Here is a 17,997-nt window from a genome sequence, read left to right as displayed (position 1 = left end):
ACTGAAAGTGAAAGTATAATACGCACGCATTTATAAGCTATTTAAAAGCAGAAAAAATAGGAAACCCCCACCCCCACGGTGATACCGGTATTACCGGTGTTGTCACATGCCGATTAACCGGTGGGGAAATTTCCTCATCGTCACAACCCTATTTGGCGTAGCTTGTCAGTGATTTACGTCTCTGTGTATTAATTGCCACTCCAGCTGAACGCACGTGATGGAGATTTACTCCTAATCAAAGTACCGGCTTCACTGACTAAACACGCCTCACAACATCGTGCGATTAATCGTGCAGCCCTAGTCTTATCTAGAGAAACAGTTGTTAATTTCCTAAAAAATGTATTTACTTTCAGCATCAGTAATGATGTTTGAAAAATCACGCGTGGTTAGTTCTTCATCTGTGTACTTTGCTTTAGAAAGGTATGGTAGGGCGAAAAACTCCATCTCGTTTTCTCCTCCAACTTCAAAAGCTTCTGTCATCTTTGTTTGAACTTTTTTGTAAAAGCTGATTGACTTCCTTTGCATGTTCGCTTCGTAAACACTGGGTTGGTGCTTCCACCTATTTCGTGCGTGACCTGTCCTATATAGTGTGTGAAGTCGCTAGTGCAAGATGAGCATTTATGGTTAAAGTATATCAATTTTTAGTTTTTTTTTTTTTATAGAAAATGACTGATCGCTTCACTAAGTAAGATCCTTATTCCTCGCCTGGGATCATGTAGAGCTCTTTGAAGCTGCATTGAAACTGCAATTTGGACCTTCAACCTGCTGATCCCTATTGAAGTCCACTATATGGAGAAAAATCCTGGAATGTTTTCTTCAAAAACCTTAATTTCTTTTCGACTGAAGAAAGACATGAACATCTTGGATGACATAGGGGTGAGGAAATTACCAGGAAATTTTTTATCTGGAAGTGAACTAATCCTTTAAGCGGTTTCTAGTTAACATTTTTCTTGTTTCATCTGCCATCGTGGATATTTTCTGTCACTTGTTGCAGTGGATTATGAGATTGTCTGCTTCACAAAGAATACATGGGATGTTACCTTATTTGGCCCAAATTTGGTGTTTTGGAACCTGCGTCTGCTTCAAAAGTATGATTTCTTGATATGATTTCTATGTAGACAGCTCACTAGGTTTGAAACCAAAACTGGGGCTCTCCAGGATTAATAGTCATGTTTATTTTTTTTTTTAATTGACCTTTTCTTCTCTTCATCTTCGATCGATCAGTCGGAGCAGACATGGCTTATAAGAGATGTTTGGCTAGTGTTTTCCCTGCAAAACAACCTCTGCGTTCCACATGTTTTCTTTGGTCCTTTACAAAGTCCAAATGACAGCACGTAGCCAGTGACTTGATTAATGACGGCACATTCCTCTGCCCCTGTGGTGTGTGTTTGCAGGGGTGACACGTCTGGTATTTAAAGAGTGTGTTTAAAGAGTTGACCTGGTCAGCAGAGACAGTATGTTAGGCATGGTGTCCTGCCTCACGCTGTGGGTCAGTGTTCTTAAAGTATTTCAAATGTCAGAATAATGTTGATAAAATAGGCGATTCCTAGTTTGTGTGCCTGTAGAAAGTGTCATTTATAGATTGTCCTTTGTTTTTCTGTACATGAAGGTATTTAAAAGTAGCATTTACTCAGTTACTGCAGTATAGTCACTCGGTGGAGACGTGCACACGAGCAGCAGTTCGCGTGATTACGGCCTGCTCTTTCAGTCACATGGCTGCGCTGTGAGAGATCCGCAGGGTGATGCACCGCTGTGAGTGTGCCAAGAGGTGCCACCGCTGGTAACACTGAGCCAGAGCTAGATCACATTTCCCAGGAGTGCTCGCCCTAGTTTGATATCTCGTTTTAGAAATGTATCTGGCACTTAGGGGCTGTGATGATACAGCGATTCCTCTAAGAGTCCATTTTTTAACAGTATAATTACTTTGACTTTTTATCATAAGTTGATTAATGCACTTTTTAATATGAGAAGGAAAGTTACAACTATATGTACTAATACTACTAATAATATATTTCTTTCTTCAGTCGAAAAGAAATTAAGGTTTTTGAGAAATTTTTCATTATATAGTGGACCTCAATGGGGATCAACAGGTTCAAGGTCGAAATTGCAGTTTCAGTGCCACTTCAAAGGGCTCTACACGATCCCAGCTGAGGAATAAGGGTTTTATCTTAAAAATAATAAAAATGTATATATTTTTTAACCACAAATGTGCACTAGAAAATGAGATGGAGTTTTTCACCCTACCCTACCTTTTTGAATAGAAGTCATAAACCAGAGAAGAAGCCATTTCATATTACCCTTCTAAGCAGTAATGCTTTACAGAGAGGACTGTGGCCACACACAAAACATAAAAGCCCACAAGAGACACCCCACTTCCCATAAAACTGCATCCACGTGGCTGGCAGACTCTTTGACATCAATTTAGAGTGGCTTCTCTCTAAAGATTTATGTACTCGTATCGATGTCAAAGGCAGACATGTGTCTCTGCGGTAGTGGCACCTGCCTGCGAGTTCAGACCAGCATTTGACTTGGAAATTAATGGTACCTTTCACAGGGTTGAGGGCATTACAGCTTGGATAAAAAAGCTGCTTGCCATGGCCCAACATGGACCCAGTGACGTCCAGCTTCAGCTTATGAATTTGGATAACTCAAGCCAGGCTAGAAGCTGAAATATTGAGTTCATGAATAAACATGTTTGTTTCAAACCAGCTACTGGCAACTGGTGTGATGTTTGACTGGCAAGGGCCTGATTTTATTCGCACTCTTAATTAACATTCATCAAATGATTTTGCTCTGTTTGACAATGTGCTTTTATTTTAGACCCTATGAAAGCAGTCAAAAATGGGTTTGGAGCAACTTGAGGATGATAAAATGACAGAATTTTCAATTTTGTAACATAAATGATTTTTTTTTTGCAATCTTTGTCTTTAAAAGCATTATCCTGAATCTGTAATTGTCTCCATCTTAGCTTGTTCTCTCAGCGCACATGAATATTAAACCAGGTCTTCGGCTTCTAATGATTCATTAGGAATGTGCTAATGAAATGCTAATGCAGATTTAGCATGAACGCTTTGTGTTTTCAATGGCAAGCACATGAGGAAGCATTAGGATAATAACTGCCTGAATGTGTGCAGATGCATAATGGGCCTCAAGGTGGGTGCAATTTGCAGCGTCATGTGTATGTATAAGGATACTAAAACTTCGACCCGCTGAGAGTTTATCAGCGTTTATTGGTGGCCTGCTGACCATGCTTTGTTTGACAATACCGTGGTGACTTACTAGAAAGCTTCCGTTAATAACACTGTCTACGCTGCGAGCAACTGTTGATTATATTGCAGTATAAACAGATTTGTTGAGTGTAATGTGGGTATTCCAGTTTTGTCACACAGCTTGCCACTTTGCAGATAGTGTAAACATGTTTAATATACATAATTGGTAGAGTTATCTGAATAATTGAGAAAAAGTTTTGCAATTAATTGGCTTATTTCTTTTTAATAATTGTAAAGCAAATCAGCAAAATATCCAAATGCTGTTTGATCAAACCAGAATCTGTGCACCTTCTATTTAGTATCAATGGTTTGTGTTAAAAACACATGTTAAAAACTGGCAATTTAACTCTAGTTTGATTGTTGTCTTCATATGCTTGCCAATTTTGGATGAATAAATCAAATGAAGGTCAGTACCTGTAAATCAAAATGTGATATGGACTTGAGTCTAAATAATAAGCTGCAAAAATACTATTTAAATATGAATCCTGTACGTTCTGCGTGTCTCTGTGTGAATGAATGGCGCAGACACACTGTTTCATTTACTACACACATACTGAAGTGCGCATGGCATTTGCTTTGTGAACATAATCTCTATAACTGCTATGAGAGCCACTTCATGAGCATTTTACTGTATCTTCTGAAAAAAAAAAACTTTTCATTATCAAAATTTCATATCACATACAAACAGAAACTTAAAGGTCTTCACAGCAACCGGTTATAATAAAAGTTTGGTTTAACTTGAAGAAACTGTGACAGAAATATATTACTTAATATAATAATAGTACTACTACTAATAAAACTATCAAAACATTATTTACCAGAATTTATTTATCAAAAAAATATAAGTACACAACACAGTATTTATGAAAAATAAAATAATTATAATAAATTAGGCTTTTATAAAAATCAATTATTTAGAGATGCTTTTGATTAAAATTAAATAAAACCATTGAAATAGAATTCAGAAAATTAATTGAAAACAAAATTTGGTAAAAATACAACTAAATTTGAGAAAAAATGAAACGTATTTTAAAGGGCCTTAAAAATTAATTTTTTGTGATTTGTGTAATACTCATGATTTCAGTTAAAGGTTGTATCAGCGATTTCAAGCCTGAAACATAAAGTGTCAAATTCAGCTGATCTTTCTTCACGATCTGCTCGCTGCCTGCCCCATAAATCGACTGTAATAAACCGCATCTCTCTGGTCAGCCTAGGGTCCAAGATATGCCAAAAAAAAAACAATCGGAGCTACCAACCTTTCCACAGAAAAACAAGCAAGCGGATCGTGAAGAAAGGTCAGCTGAATTTGACACTTTATGTTTCAGGCTTGAAATCGCTGATACAACCTTTAATTAGACATGCTTTTTGATTAATAGAATTTAATTCAACCATTAAAACAGAGTCTAGAACAATTTTTAATGGAAAAAAAAAACCTAATTCAGAAAAACTAAAATGGAAAAAAGCGGAATTTGAAAAAAACACAACTGATTTCATAGAGCCCTAACTAGGTCATTATTTTTTAATGGCCCTGTTCATCCCTCGTTTTGTGCAAGTGGTTCCTAAATGACGCAATTTGAGCATCAGTGATTTAGAAATTATATTTTGTCTTGTGTTAGTGTTTAAACTGCACTATTGAGTGTTGTCTGTTCAGTTTGCCTGGGTTTGGATGCCTTAAATACCAAGAATCATTCATTAAATTCTTTTCTTGCCTCATGATTCAACATGTTGAATTCCAGCTAGAAAGTCACAGTTAACCTTTTCCTGTTCAGATTTGAGTTGACTTTGGTCCAAATATAATATGGTATATAATATATACAGTTGAAGTTTACATACACATAAAAGACATTTATGTATTGTCCGCTAGAGAAAATAATAGTTGAATTTATAAAAATGACCCTGTTCAAAAGTTTGATTCTTAATACTGTGTTGTAACCTGAATGATCCACAGCCAGGTTTTTTTGTTTTGTTTTGTTTTTGTGATAGTTGTTCAGGAGTTCCTGTCCTGATCAGTTAAACTGCCTGCTGTTCTTCAGAAAAATCCTTCAGGTCCCACAAATTCTTTGGTTATTAGCATTTTTGTGTATTTGAACCCTTTCCAACAATGACTCTATGATTTTTGAGATTAAACTTTTCACACTGAGGACAACTGAGAAACTCATATGCAACTATTACAGACGGTTCAAACACTCACTGATGCTCCAAAAGGGAAAACAATGCATTAAGAGCTTGAATAAATAGAATCAAATTTTGCCTAATTATTATATTTTTGTCATGTAGTACTGCCCTTCAGAAGCTACAGAAGATAATTGTTTCCCAGAAGCATAATAAGTTACATTTACCCTGACCTTCAAATTCCAAAAATGTCAACCCTTAAGTTTGAAACTTCTGTAATAGTTGCATATGAGTCCCACAGTGGTCCTTAGTGTCTTAGGACCTCAAAATCATACAGTTATTGTTGGAAAGGTGTCAAATACATAAAAATGCTGAAAAGCCAAAGAACTTGTGGGAACTGAATGATTTTTCTGAAGAATAGCAGGCAGTTTAACTGTTCAGGACTAACAAGGTACTCATGAACAACTATCACTAAACAGAAAAACATAGGTGTGGATCATTCAGGTAACAACACAGTGTTAAGAATCAAGTGTATGTAAACTTTTGACCAGTGTCATAATTAAACTATTATTTTCTTTTGTGGACTATATGTAAATATCTTTTATGTGAAATAAATTATTCAGGTCAGTACTAAATAAACAATAACTTGCATTTTGTATGATCCCTCTTATTCTGGTAAAATAATTAATTAAAATAATAATTTTGCAGATTCTTCAGGGTGTATGTAAACTTTTGACTTTAGTTTGGGGTCAGTAATTTGATGTCTTATTTTTATTTTTTTAAAGAAAATTATACTTCTATTCAGTAAGGATGCATCAGATTGATCAAAAGTTACACTAAAGGCATTTATGATGTTACAAAACATTTTTATTTCAATTAAATCCTATTTTTCACTCCAATATTTAGTTTCCCCACCCTTTTTTCTTTCAATAGAAGATTTTAGAGTGAACTGTCTCTTTAAGACTGCAAGATATCCTCCAGTTGTGCTCTGAGCTGCTTTTTCCATAGATGTAAATCCATATCCAAAACAAGTGATGCCATATATTTGTGGAAAAAAATGCTTGTAATGCAAAGTTAGCCTATAGTGCAATTGCCTTGACATTGTGTTGAAACTCCAAAATAAAAGTCTGGTCTCAATTCCTCTGAAATGATCTGCTTTGATGGACATCCACTAATAACTCACTCCAACCTCTGCTGCCTACCTCAGTGACCTTTTCCATCTATTTGATATGGGCTCCAGAAACATGTGTCCTGCTTGTAAACTCCAGCCTCACCTTAGGCGAGACTAATGGATTTATGCTGGAGGTTGCAATACCAATTTTTACAAAATGAGGGGGGGATGGGTGGCTTTTTGGACAGGATTTCTGCTCACAGACTGCCTGTCAAACATCCCAGCTGGAGTTTGCATGCAGTGCGTTGCCACAGTGACAAGCATTCGCTCAGAAACATAGTTCTCCATGTGATTGGTGAGGACAGTGGGCAGGCCGTAGGTTTGGAGGAGGATGTGTCTTTATCACAATAGGGACTTTTCATCAGCTAATTTCGGAGCTTGATGGTTTGTGATCTGTTGCTATGGTTGCAGCATGAGATAACCATGGCGACCTCACTTTTTTGGGATGGTTTAAATGGAACAAGGAATCAATTAGGGCTACTAGTAGGGTCTCTGTAGGTCCCCTGCTGGGTCAGGCTGCCTTAGGGCCACCAGGAAGGGATTTAATGAGGTCACATGAAAGGTGAGGGTCGTCATATCATATGACGGAGCGTCTTTGTTTTTATTGGGAAGTCAGTTGATCGTGTGGCTAGGTTAGGTCAGGGTTGAGTTTAAAAGCCTTTGTCTTAACATACTTTTTATGAGTTGTTCAATACCAAAGGAATCTAGCCTTTTTTTTAAAGGTTTTTAGACCCCCAATCCATTACAGAGACGGCTGGATCAAGACAAATGACCTCTGTCTCCAAATGACATGAAGCCGTTAATCTCCACCGCCAATCATGTTTCAGACATAACTGACAACAGAAAACTGTCATGCAGTGACAATAGTAATAATACTGATAAATTGTATGAGGTTTGAGTAATTATAAATGCTGTTAACTAGCTTTTAAATTAAAAATTTAATCTACACTACCAGTCAAAAGTTTTTGAACAGTGAGATTTTTAATGTTTTTTTTTTTTTTTTTAAAGAATTCTCTTCTGCTCACCAAGCCCGCATTTTTTTATTCAAAACATAGCCAAATCAGTAATATTGTGAAAAATTCTTACTATTTTAAATAACTGTTTTCTGTTTGAATATATTGTAAAATGTAATTTATATTATATTTAAAACAGCTGAGCATTTATCAGAAATAAAAAGCTTTTGTAATATTATACACTATACCATTCAACACTCAGTATAATCTTTTATCTCTTTTATCAAAAGTTACAAGTTACAATAATGTTACAAAATATTTCTGTTTCAGATAAATGCTGTTCTTCTGAACTTTATATTCATCAAGCAACCTGAAAAAATTCTACCGTTTTCAACATAATGTTTTTTGAGCAGCAAATCACAATATTAGAATGATTTCTGAAGGATCATGTGACTAGAGTAATGATGTTAACAATTCAGCTTTGAAATCGCAGGAATAAATTAAATTTTTAAATATATTTAAATAGAAAACAATTTTTTTAAATAGTAAAAATATTTCAGAATTGTACTGTTTTGCTGTATTTTGGATCAAATAAATGCAGGGTCTTTAAAAAACATTAAAATGTTACTGTTCAAAAACATTTGACTGGTAGTTTAATATTTCTTTTAATAAAAAAACTCAAATTTTTTACCAAATGTTTTATTGTAGCATACAGTTAACACCTTAGCAGATTAGTATTTTACGTCCTTTTTTATAATACAATTTTTTTTTTTCTTTTTTTTTTTTTTTTAAAGAATTTTCTTCAGAGGTTTTTTTTCCAAGTATCAAAGCAAATCTTGACATTTGATAAGCACTCCATTTTAAGTGATAATTTACCCCTAAATATAAAAATTCTGTCATTAGTTGCTCATTGTCATGATGTTGCAAACCCATAAGTCCTTTGTTTATCTTTGGAACACAAATTAAGATATTTCAGATGAAATACGAGAGCTTTCTGACCCTGGATATACAGCAATGCAACTGTATATCCAGTTTAAATGATGTCCTTACTACCTTTCTTACTACCGTTGCTGTCTATGCAGGGTCAGAAAGCTTTCGCATTTCATCAAAAATATCTTCATTTCTGTTCCGAAGTTGAACGAAGGTCTAACAGGTTTGGAATAACATGAGGGTCAGTAATTTCATTTTTGGGTGAACTATTTCTTTAAACATCCTAAGTTCTTAAATGCTGGATTGATATCTTAATGTAATGCACGAAGATTGAAAAGTAGAGTCTTTCTCTGACTGGCATCAGCCAAAGCAAGCAGAATGGTGGGGATGTTTGGCCCTCAGCCTGATATTGAACTGACTTTAGTGCTCTTGAACAAAGCACTTAAACTGGATTGCTTCAGAGAAATCTTTGGGTTTATGGATGCGAGGTTCGTATAAATTATTTGTTCTGCAAATTCCAACATCAGAGCTCTCCAGAGCACATCAGAAATGCTGAGCGGAATGCTTTTCACTGGCTGACTTGCCAAGATTGCGAATCAGCAGGGACCTTGTAATATATTATATCGATATCTGGGTCATGTTATGATAGAATTGCATTTTTAAAAATGTTTAGTGTTTATTCATTGAAAAGTATATATTGCTGTCTTGTACTGACATGTTTCTGATCATTAGATTTTTAGTTTTTGAAAGAAGTCTCTTATGCTCTCCAAGGCTCCAGTAATACTGTTCAAATATTACAATTTCAAATAACTGTTTTCTATTTTGAATTTATTTTAAAATGTAAAATGTTAATTTATTTCCGTGTTGGCAAAATTTTCAGCAGCCATTACTACAGTCTTCAGTGTCACAAGATCCTTCAGAAAGCATGCTAAATCATGAGAAAAAATTTCATTTTATTTTTATTTTTTTTAATTCTCATAAATTGTAATAATTCTTGAATATTACTGTTTTTACATTATTTTAATGCAGCTTTTAAGAGCATATGAGATATTTTCAAAAACATTAAATAATGAATATTATATAATATTATTAACTAATAAAATATAATATTAATATTTTCCATACATTTAATATTTTTTTAAATATTTTATGTTTGATACATTTTACTAAATTAATGTTAAAAATGTAAATAAAAAGGTTTATTCTTGGTGTGAGAGTATCACTTAAAATGACAAATATTTTTAGATGCTGTTTTTCGTCTAACCCATTTCGTCTGACCCTGGACCACAAAATTAGTCATAAGGGTAAATAAAAAAAAAATTGAGATATATTGATGTATGTATTTTTAGAATAGGAAAATATTTGGCTGAGATACAACTAGTGGAAAATCTAAAAATTGAGAAAATAGCTTTTAAAGTTGTCCAAATTAGGTTCTTAGCAATTCATATTACTAATCAAAATTACTAGGGGTGGGCATAGATTAATTTTTTTAATCTAGATTAATCTAGATTAAATCTTGGAATTAATCTAGATTAAAATGGCTAATTTGAATTCTGCTGAAGGCATTCAGAATATGTGTGCTACCCAAATAATGACTAAGAGTAAGTCTTCGAGAACGGGCCAGGTGGCGCAATAGATCAGGCGCTCATCTCCTGTTTCCAAAATGCATCACAAACTGCTTGACAATTGCATTTACAACATAATTACCTATACAAACTTGTGTAACCAAGTACTTGTGCGCAAAAGGCTGCACGACGTGCATGTTGCCGTTAAATACACAGACGCGCACGGGCATGGATTTCTGCGTACATAGTCTTCCTTTAAACTGCGTTGCTTTTAGAAGCGTCAATTCAGTTGTTGCATATAGTTTAAAGTCCAACTTTCAAGTTGAAGATCACTGTGAATGAACGTGTAGATAAATAGTGTAGGAACCAGTTTTTCTTGAAAATATAATTCAAAATACGCTATTTAGGCTTCTGGAGTCGTTTTTGAGAGAGAATTTTACTTCCGCATCTGAAAAACTGGCAAAAGCGGCAGTGACGTCACGGCCGGTAGAGCGGTCAATGTAAACCATAGGAAAACAATGGATCGCAATGACTGTTCGGGCGCAGAGAACATTTAAAATGTTCATTTACACTCGTATGACGAACCACAGACACAAATATGAGCCTGTTATGTGGCCAAGAGAGCAGGGACATGCCAGGATTAAACAGAACAGCGGTCAGAGACAAATCAAGTTGTAATGTGAGGAGAACAGGGCAGGTGTCTGTGAGAGATCAGTGTTAGCAGACGATATCTAATCGGGCAAAATTATAGCATTGGTCATCTAGAAGTATTGATTCTACTTACCTGTAAAACAAACGAATAATCGTTGATGAAGCGTGTCATACTCGTTAACGTTACGTGATATAGCGGGTTCTTATTACCGCGCACGCGAGAGATAAACACCTTTTTGTTTTATTATATGCTTCTATGGGAAATGCCCCCAAACTTGATGTGCTGTCTCTGACTCTGCACTTTGAGGCTTGCTGTCTGAAATCAAAATAGATAGCTTATATGCATTTCAGGCAAAGGCATGAGTAAGTTTATGGTAGAGATAATTTATTACTCTGATCAAAATACTTGTACGTACAAATAAACAGTAAAATGTAATCTCAATTACAGGTTGACTATTTTTAGCTCACAAATACCTATAAAGTAAAACTTTTTTAATGCCATTGGTATAAGACAATTAATATTGACAGCATAAGTCAAGTTGTCTGCTGGTATTCATCAGGAAGCCCTTACCTGCATGTGTTGTGTCAGCTATTAAACAGGTTACAGAGGAAGGATTACTTTATAAAGGTTTTGAATGGCCCCATTTTGGTGACAATCAATAAAAAAATAATCACAATAACAAATTGTCTTAATGTATAAATGTTTTTATGAGGTTAACAACACATATATATCAAGCAGATCTGCATTTATGGCTCATTCAATTCAGTTTAATTTATGCAGCAATAAATCGGAAATATTATTTCATACTACTGTTAATACCCAACTTAAAACACACAACATTGCAGCTGTTAATATATATACATGTAGATGTACCAAACATATACAACTGAAAGAAAAATATTTTCAGTGTGGTTATCAGTATCACACTATTTTAGAGGTTGGTTAATAACAGCTGGCCTCCACTGCTTCAGATCTTCACACAGCCTCATGTCTTGCAATGTCTCCCAAAACCCTAAAAACACACATGACAAAAAAAATCACAAATTAGCTGTGCAAACAATGTGACTAAGCTGTAGACTTGATAAATATAATATTAACATACGGAGGATAACTGACCAGTAATGCCTTCTCATATGGTACCATTTTTACATGGTTCTTAAACTTACATTGCTAATGCCTAACGTTACAAGCTAGCTACAGTGCTTTACCTCGACTTATACACATCTCGTTGTGTCTCATTATTTAAATAAATATATTCACGGATTTGGTCGTTTTGCGAAGTTATGAGAAGAAAAAACAAGACTTACGGTGCACATTTCACGTATTCGTCTGCATCTCTGACGGCTTCGGACGAACCAGGCTGACCGCGGAGCCGATGAAGCCGCTGTGTGCACTGAAGAAACTGCAACAGTTTTGACCCTCACTTGGTTCTTGCTTCGGCATCCCATATTGAACTGTATCATATCGCCGGGATGATAATCCTCCGGTGTAAAGTGAACGCGTTTTTCGAAGCAGATGCATTCACCCGCACAAACGCACCCAGATCCGGAAGATAGCGCCGTTCTTTTTATTGTAAGTAAACCCGTGGACATGATGTCCTGACAGGCTGGAGTTTGCACAGCCTTCATAAACACAATAATTTAGCATGACAATGATCAATTGAAATTAAAAATAACGACTGAAAACACACAAACTCACGACTGCTCCTACTGAATAGCAACAGAGCTAGGCGAACGACTACCTGTCGTGACGTCATATGACGCGGTCTAGAAAAAAAGCTGTTTTTGAGAGCGGTCCAGGAAATCGTCACTTTGTCTTCTAAATTTGTGCCCTTATGTCTTGTAAAATATTTTCAAATCCTGCATTAACGATTTGTATTGTATTTTCATACACGAATATATGTTTATCTCGAAATTTTTTTTAACTTGCAACATGGACTTTAACGTCTTTATTTCGGGATTATCAAAGTAAATTATAACTCACATGCCCCAGTAAAAAGGGTCTAGCAACGCACCTGCCCTGAAGCGGCTTCATAGCTGCATCCATGTTTGCACGTCTCATTTGATGTGGTCATTTCACAGAAGTTGAAGACTCGTTCTCGCCCCCTACAGTGCAATTCGACTAGGTATACGTCATCCGCGCTAAAATATCAAGGTGAAAGTCATCATATCTTGCGTAGTTTAGACCCAATTCCCAACCCAACTTTGAGAATAGATTAACGGCGATATGTTTTTTTATCGCCCGATAAGAGTCTCACGTTAACGCAGCACGTTAACGCCGATAACGGCCCACCACTAAAAATTACGTTTTCTATATTTACTGTAGAAAAATTACAAAATATCTTCATGGAGCATGATCTTTACTTAATATCCTAATCAATTTTGGCATAAAAAAAAAAATTTGACCCATACAATGTATTTTTGGCCATTGCTTCAAATATAGCTGTGCTACTTATGATTGGTTTTGTGGTCCAGGGTCACATTTGGTAAATATCAACTGAAATGGCTTTAGCTAGTTTGCGTGATGTTGTCCAAGCTAGGCTTTACAAATTCTTCAAAACAGCTTGTAGCTTAAAGGAAAAGCGCTTAATGAAATGAACAACTTTCTGCTTTGCTCTGAGAACTTCCTGATGTTCTGGATCAGAGGCATATAAAAACAACACCACTGTGTTTTTCAAGCTATTGATTGCTGAGTTGGCTTGTGTCTCAAAGGTAGTGCTTTGCCTCAGGCAGTTTCTCCTTCTTACAATCTCCCTTCATTTTACATCAGTTCTGTTTCCTCTGAAAATATTTAGATTGCCCATGTATCCTCTTAGAAATGTTTAGGTCGAGAGACCGCAGCTTGAGCGTTTGCATATTTGTGTTTGTTCGCGTTTGTACGTCTGAACCCTCATTGTTTGCTTTTGTTTGTTTCCAAACAAAGTACCGGATGACCTGACGCCAGAGGAGAAGCAGGAACTGGAGAATATTAGGAGACGGAAACAGGAGCTGCTGGAGGACATACAGGTAATATCTTCAGATCATTTTTCTGAAATTACCACTTTTTTTTGCCCCAAAATGATTTGAATCCACAGCCTGTGATGCTAGTTTTGAGTGTTTGTTCTTTTAACATGGTGATGGATGTCTCCTAATGCTAATTAATATCACCAAATCAACTTTATGCCCTTTTATCCCCCTTCTTTTGGCCCTGAGCAAGGCAGCTGGAGTAAGGTGGACCTGTAGAGAATAGGAATTGGATCATGATGGGAGGGGCTTTCGTGACCCAGGCTGTACAGTTTTAGTGTACAGGATTGATGGGATGTCCCACCCTGGGGTATAGACTGTAACAGCTGGCTAGTGAAGGGGGGGCTGTATTGTTTGGAGCAGATGGTTCAAGCCAAGTCCAACGAATTCAATTATGCTGATTCTATTACGCAATTGGAATGTCAACCATTAATGCCCCTCCTGCCAAACGCTGTCCCCTTCGTCTCTTAAATGACTTAATCAATCATGTAAACCTCTAAATGAAGTTTGCTGGCATATCTTTGGCATTCATCTTTGCCACTAACTGCCAGTTCCATTCCAGTCTCATGCTATTTCTTGATTGCCCTTGAACAGCATGACTTCTGTCAACAGAGGATTCACTCTCTATTAGAATAGTCATCTTTATGCTTATTAAATTAGATACATTTATATATTTATTTATTGAAACATCTACATTTTTACTTAGTCCACATCTTATAATAAGCAAGGCTGCATTGATTTGATCAAATACATTTATTACAATTACTATAATTTAAAATGACTATTGTAATATATTTTTCAATTTATTAGAAATGTATTAAATGTGACCCTGGACCACAAAACCAGTCATAAGTAGCATAGGTATATACATTGTATGGGTCAAAATGATCGATTTTTCTTTAATGCCAAAAATCATTAGGATATTAAGTAAAGATCATGATCCATGAAGATATTTTGCAAATTTCCTAACATAAATATATCTCAACTTAATTTCTGATGAGTAAAATGCATTGCTAAGAACTTCATTTGGTCAACTTTAAAAGCAATTTTCTCAATATTTAGATTTTTTTGCACCTTCAGATTGTATTCAGTTGTATCTCGGCCAAATATCGTCCCATCCTAACAAACTATACATCAATGGCAAGCTTATTTATTTAACTGATGTGTAAATTATGTATAAATCTCAAATTGAAAAAAAACTGATCCTTATGACTGGTTTTGTCGTTCAGGGTCACAAATGTAATTTAGTCTGGAATTTTTGAGCTCTAATTTAGTGCTCTATGATTTACGCAATGCAGAAAACGCAGATGGAATCGCAAAATCCAGTCATAAAAATGGAATTTACTGTATAATGTGGAATGTCACAGAATTTGCCAAGTTTTCTATGAGTAAATCTTGTCTAGACTAGTGTCTGTGAATATTAAGCTGAAAAATACTATTTAAATATGAATGAATGGCACAGATGTATGGTTTCGTTTTTGTTTTTTTAACAAACATCTGCATGTGACGTTTGCAGTGTTTTCAGCCTCTGTCGCCTCATCATATGAGTACATAAACGCATAAACATAATCTCTAGAACTGCATTTTACAGTTTCTTTTGAGAAAAACTACCATTATGTCATGTACGCACAGAAACTTAAAGGTTTTCACAACAACTCTTCAAAATAAAAATTTGTTTTAACTTGAAGAAACTATGACAGAAATATATTACTTAATGAAATCATGAAATATTAAATTATTATCAAAGCATTTATTTAAGGAATATTTACCAGAATTTATTTACCATAAAAATGAAAATATACAACATACAATATACATTTCTAATAAATAATTAAAAATATTTAAATTATGAATAATTTTTTGTTGTTGTAAAAAATCAATTATTTAGAGGTACTTTTGATTATCAAAATTTAATGAAAACTTTAAAATGGAATTCAGAAAATAATGGAAACTGAATTTTTGTTAAACTTTTAATAAATTGCTGTTAAATTGTGTAAGTTTCATGATTTTAGTTAATTAGAAATGCTTTTTGATTAATAGAATAAAAAATATAAAAAAAAAAAAAAGTTAAATAAATTAAATGTAAAAATGTAATTAAGTAAAACAGAAAAAAATGAATTTTGAAAATAAAACCCCTGATCTTGCAGTCATTCTAATATGCTGATTTGGAAACATTTCTTATTATCAATGTTAAACAATTGTGCTGGTTAATATTTTTGTAAAAAAAAACAAAAAAAAAAACTATTTTTAAAGGCATTCATTTGAAGTAGAAACCTTTTGTAACCATTAGTTATTTATAATTCTGTCACTTTTGATCAATTTAATGCATCCTTGCTGAATAAAAGTATTAATTTCTTTCATAAACAAAACAAAAAACCTTACCAAACTTATAATTATTATTTTTTTAAATACTTTAAAGCTTTCCATGTTTAACATTGAAATCTGTGCAAAGCATTTGACGTGCCATAACAGAGTCGGTAAAGCTCAGCTTTATGAATTTTTTATCTCATTGTTGAAAAATGTCTGTCTGGCTGAGTAAGATTCCTGGGAGTGTCATGATGAGCTTGTAGCAGAGGATTTCTTTTTGTCTTACTCTCTATATATGTGCAGACGGACAGACAGTAGAAGAATTCCTGTCTCGGAGTTAACTGGAGCGTTATAAGACCCCAGTCTCTCCTTCACATGAGTGGAGGTTGTGATGGGTCATGATCAGAGAAAACTGATTGAATCAGCTCAACATAGCAGACCACTCTATAGAGAGACCCTCTTACATTTGTAATGATGCTGCAAAACACCAGACCCACTCTCTCTGACCTGAAGACAGAAGACTGCCTGTGGGTACAGCATTCACCTTGGGTAACATACCAAGATTTCAGTGGTGAATACAAGTGAAATTTTAGTTTTTGCTACCAAAACAAACATTAACATGCTGTTGAACACAATCCTTTCAGTATTTCTCCAAATGTCCTTGCTTTTTGATCCGTATACACACTTGCTCTCCCACTAAGTCGAGGTCTGATCAGAATCAGGTCAGCTATGCTGTATTATTAGTCCTCTCAAGTGAAAGAGACTAGACAGAACTTTAGCTCTCATGTATAAGTAAACATCTGTCATTTCCCAGAGTGCTTCTGTTTTTCACTACAATAACCAGTGACTTTGAAAATCGATGCTCGGCTGTCTGAGCTAAATGGTTTTTGTCCGTGTTCACTGAACCAACAGTGTTCAGACATTCAGCAGATCCGATCTGACTCTGTCTTTTGTGTCCGGCGCTACGTGACGCAGCCTCTGAAGGCATTGCGTGGTTATCGATGATACAGACGCCTCTGTCAGTCCAATTAGGGTTAGCCGAAGTAGATCGATGCTGTGAGTGATAGCACGTCTCTGGATTTTTATGTGGTCTGACATTTAAGCAATATAGATTGGTGAGGAATAAAGGTAAAAGTAGCGTTTAAAAATATTTTGTGGTTTTCTGTTCATGACATTTGCATTTACTTGAAGATTTAATTTTATTTATTAATAATTTTTCCTAATACAGTTTAGCTCAATTAAAGTCAGTGATCTTAAGTTTTTTTTAAACACGTTTTATATATTTTTTCCTAATACTGTTTTGCTCAGTTAAAGCCATAATGATCTTATAATTTTAAACTCATTTTATATATTTTTTCTAGTGCTGTCAAATTGATTAATTGTGATTTAATCACATTCAAAATAAAAAAGTTTGTTTACACCTAATGTGTGTGTGTGTGTGTGTGTGTGTGTGTGTGTGTGTGTGTGTACTGTGTATATTTGTATGTGTGTATATATAAACACACACACACACACACACACACACACACACACACACACACACACGTATGTATATATATATATATATATATATATATTAGGGGTGGGCATAGATTAATTTTTTTAATCTAGATTAATCTAGATTAAATTGTCGAATTAATCTAGATTAATCTAGATTAAAATGGCTAATTTGAATTCTGCTGAAGGCATTCAGAATATGTATGCTACCCAAATAATGACTTAAAGTCTTTGAGAATGGATCATAAAGCTCATAAAGCTGTTCTATGATAATTTGTTGATGAAAATAAATTGTTCAATTAGATGTACTTGTGTTTACTAACTAACTAACAATGAAATTATTTTTTCTACCTATTAGATTGTGTTTTTTTTAACGTCAACACCTACCCAACCCATTACATGTTACACGGTACTTTTATTTTGACAGGTTTGCCATGAAGTTTCTGTGTCATACAGTATGATATGATGATAGTTTTGAAACGGTAAAAGTGACACTCACAGCAGTTTGGGAGATTGAGTTTATCTGTTCATGTGAGATG

At 34.8% G+C, this 17,997-nt stretch overlaps 1 protein-coding gene across 4 annotated transcripts in view; it reads left to right on the top strand.

Moving 5' to 3' along the window:
• cyth1b (cytohesin 1b) overlaps positions 1-17,997 on the top strand; it is a 97,057-nt gene that overhangs the window by 53,715 nt on the left and 25,345 nt on the right. For all 4 annotated transcript variants that reach the window (XM_073827987.1, XM_073827985.1, XM_073827986.1 and 1 more), the window contains exon 2: positions 13,575-13,657. In XM_073827987.1, coding sequence (XP_073684088.1) covers positions 13,575-13,657 — 83 coding nt within the window. The remainder of the gene's footprint in view (positions 1-13,574; positions 13,658-17,997) is intronic.

The sequence above is a fragment of the Garra rufa genome, chromosome 22 (genome assembly GCF_049309525.1).
Source record: "Garra rufa chromosome 22, GarRuf1.0, whole genome shotgun sequence".
Taxonomy (NCBI): domain Eukaryota; kingdom Metazoa; phylum Chordata; class Actinopteri; order Cypriniformes; family Cyprinidae; genus Garra; species Garra rufa.
Note: the sequence above shows the minus strand (reverse complement) of the source record. Positions and strands in the feature narration are given on the sequence as shown.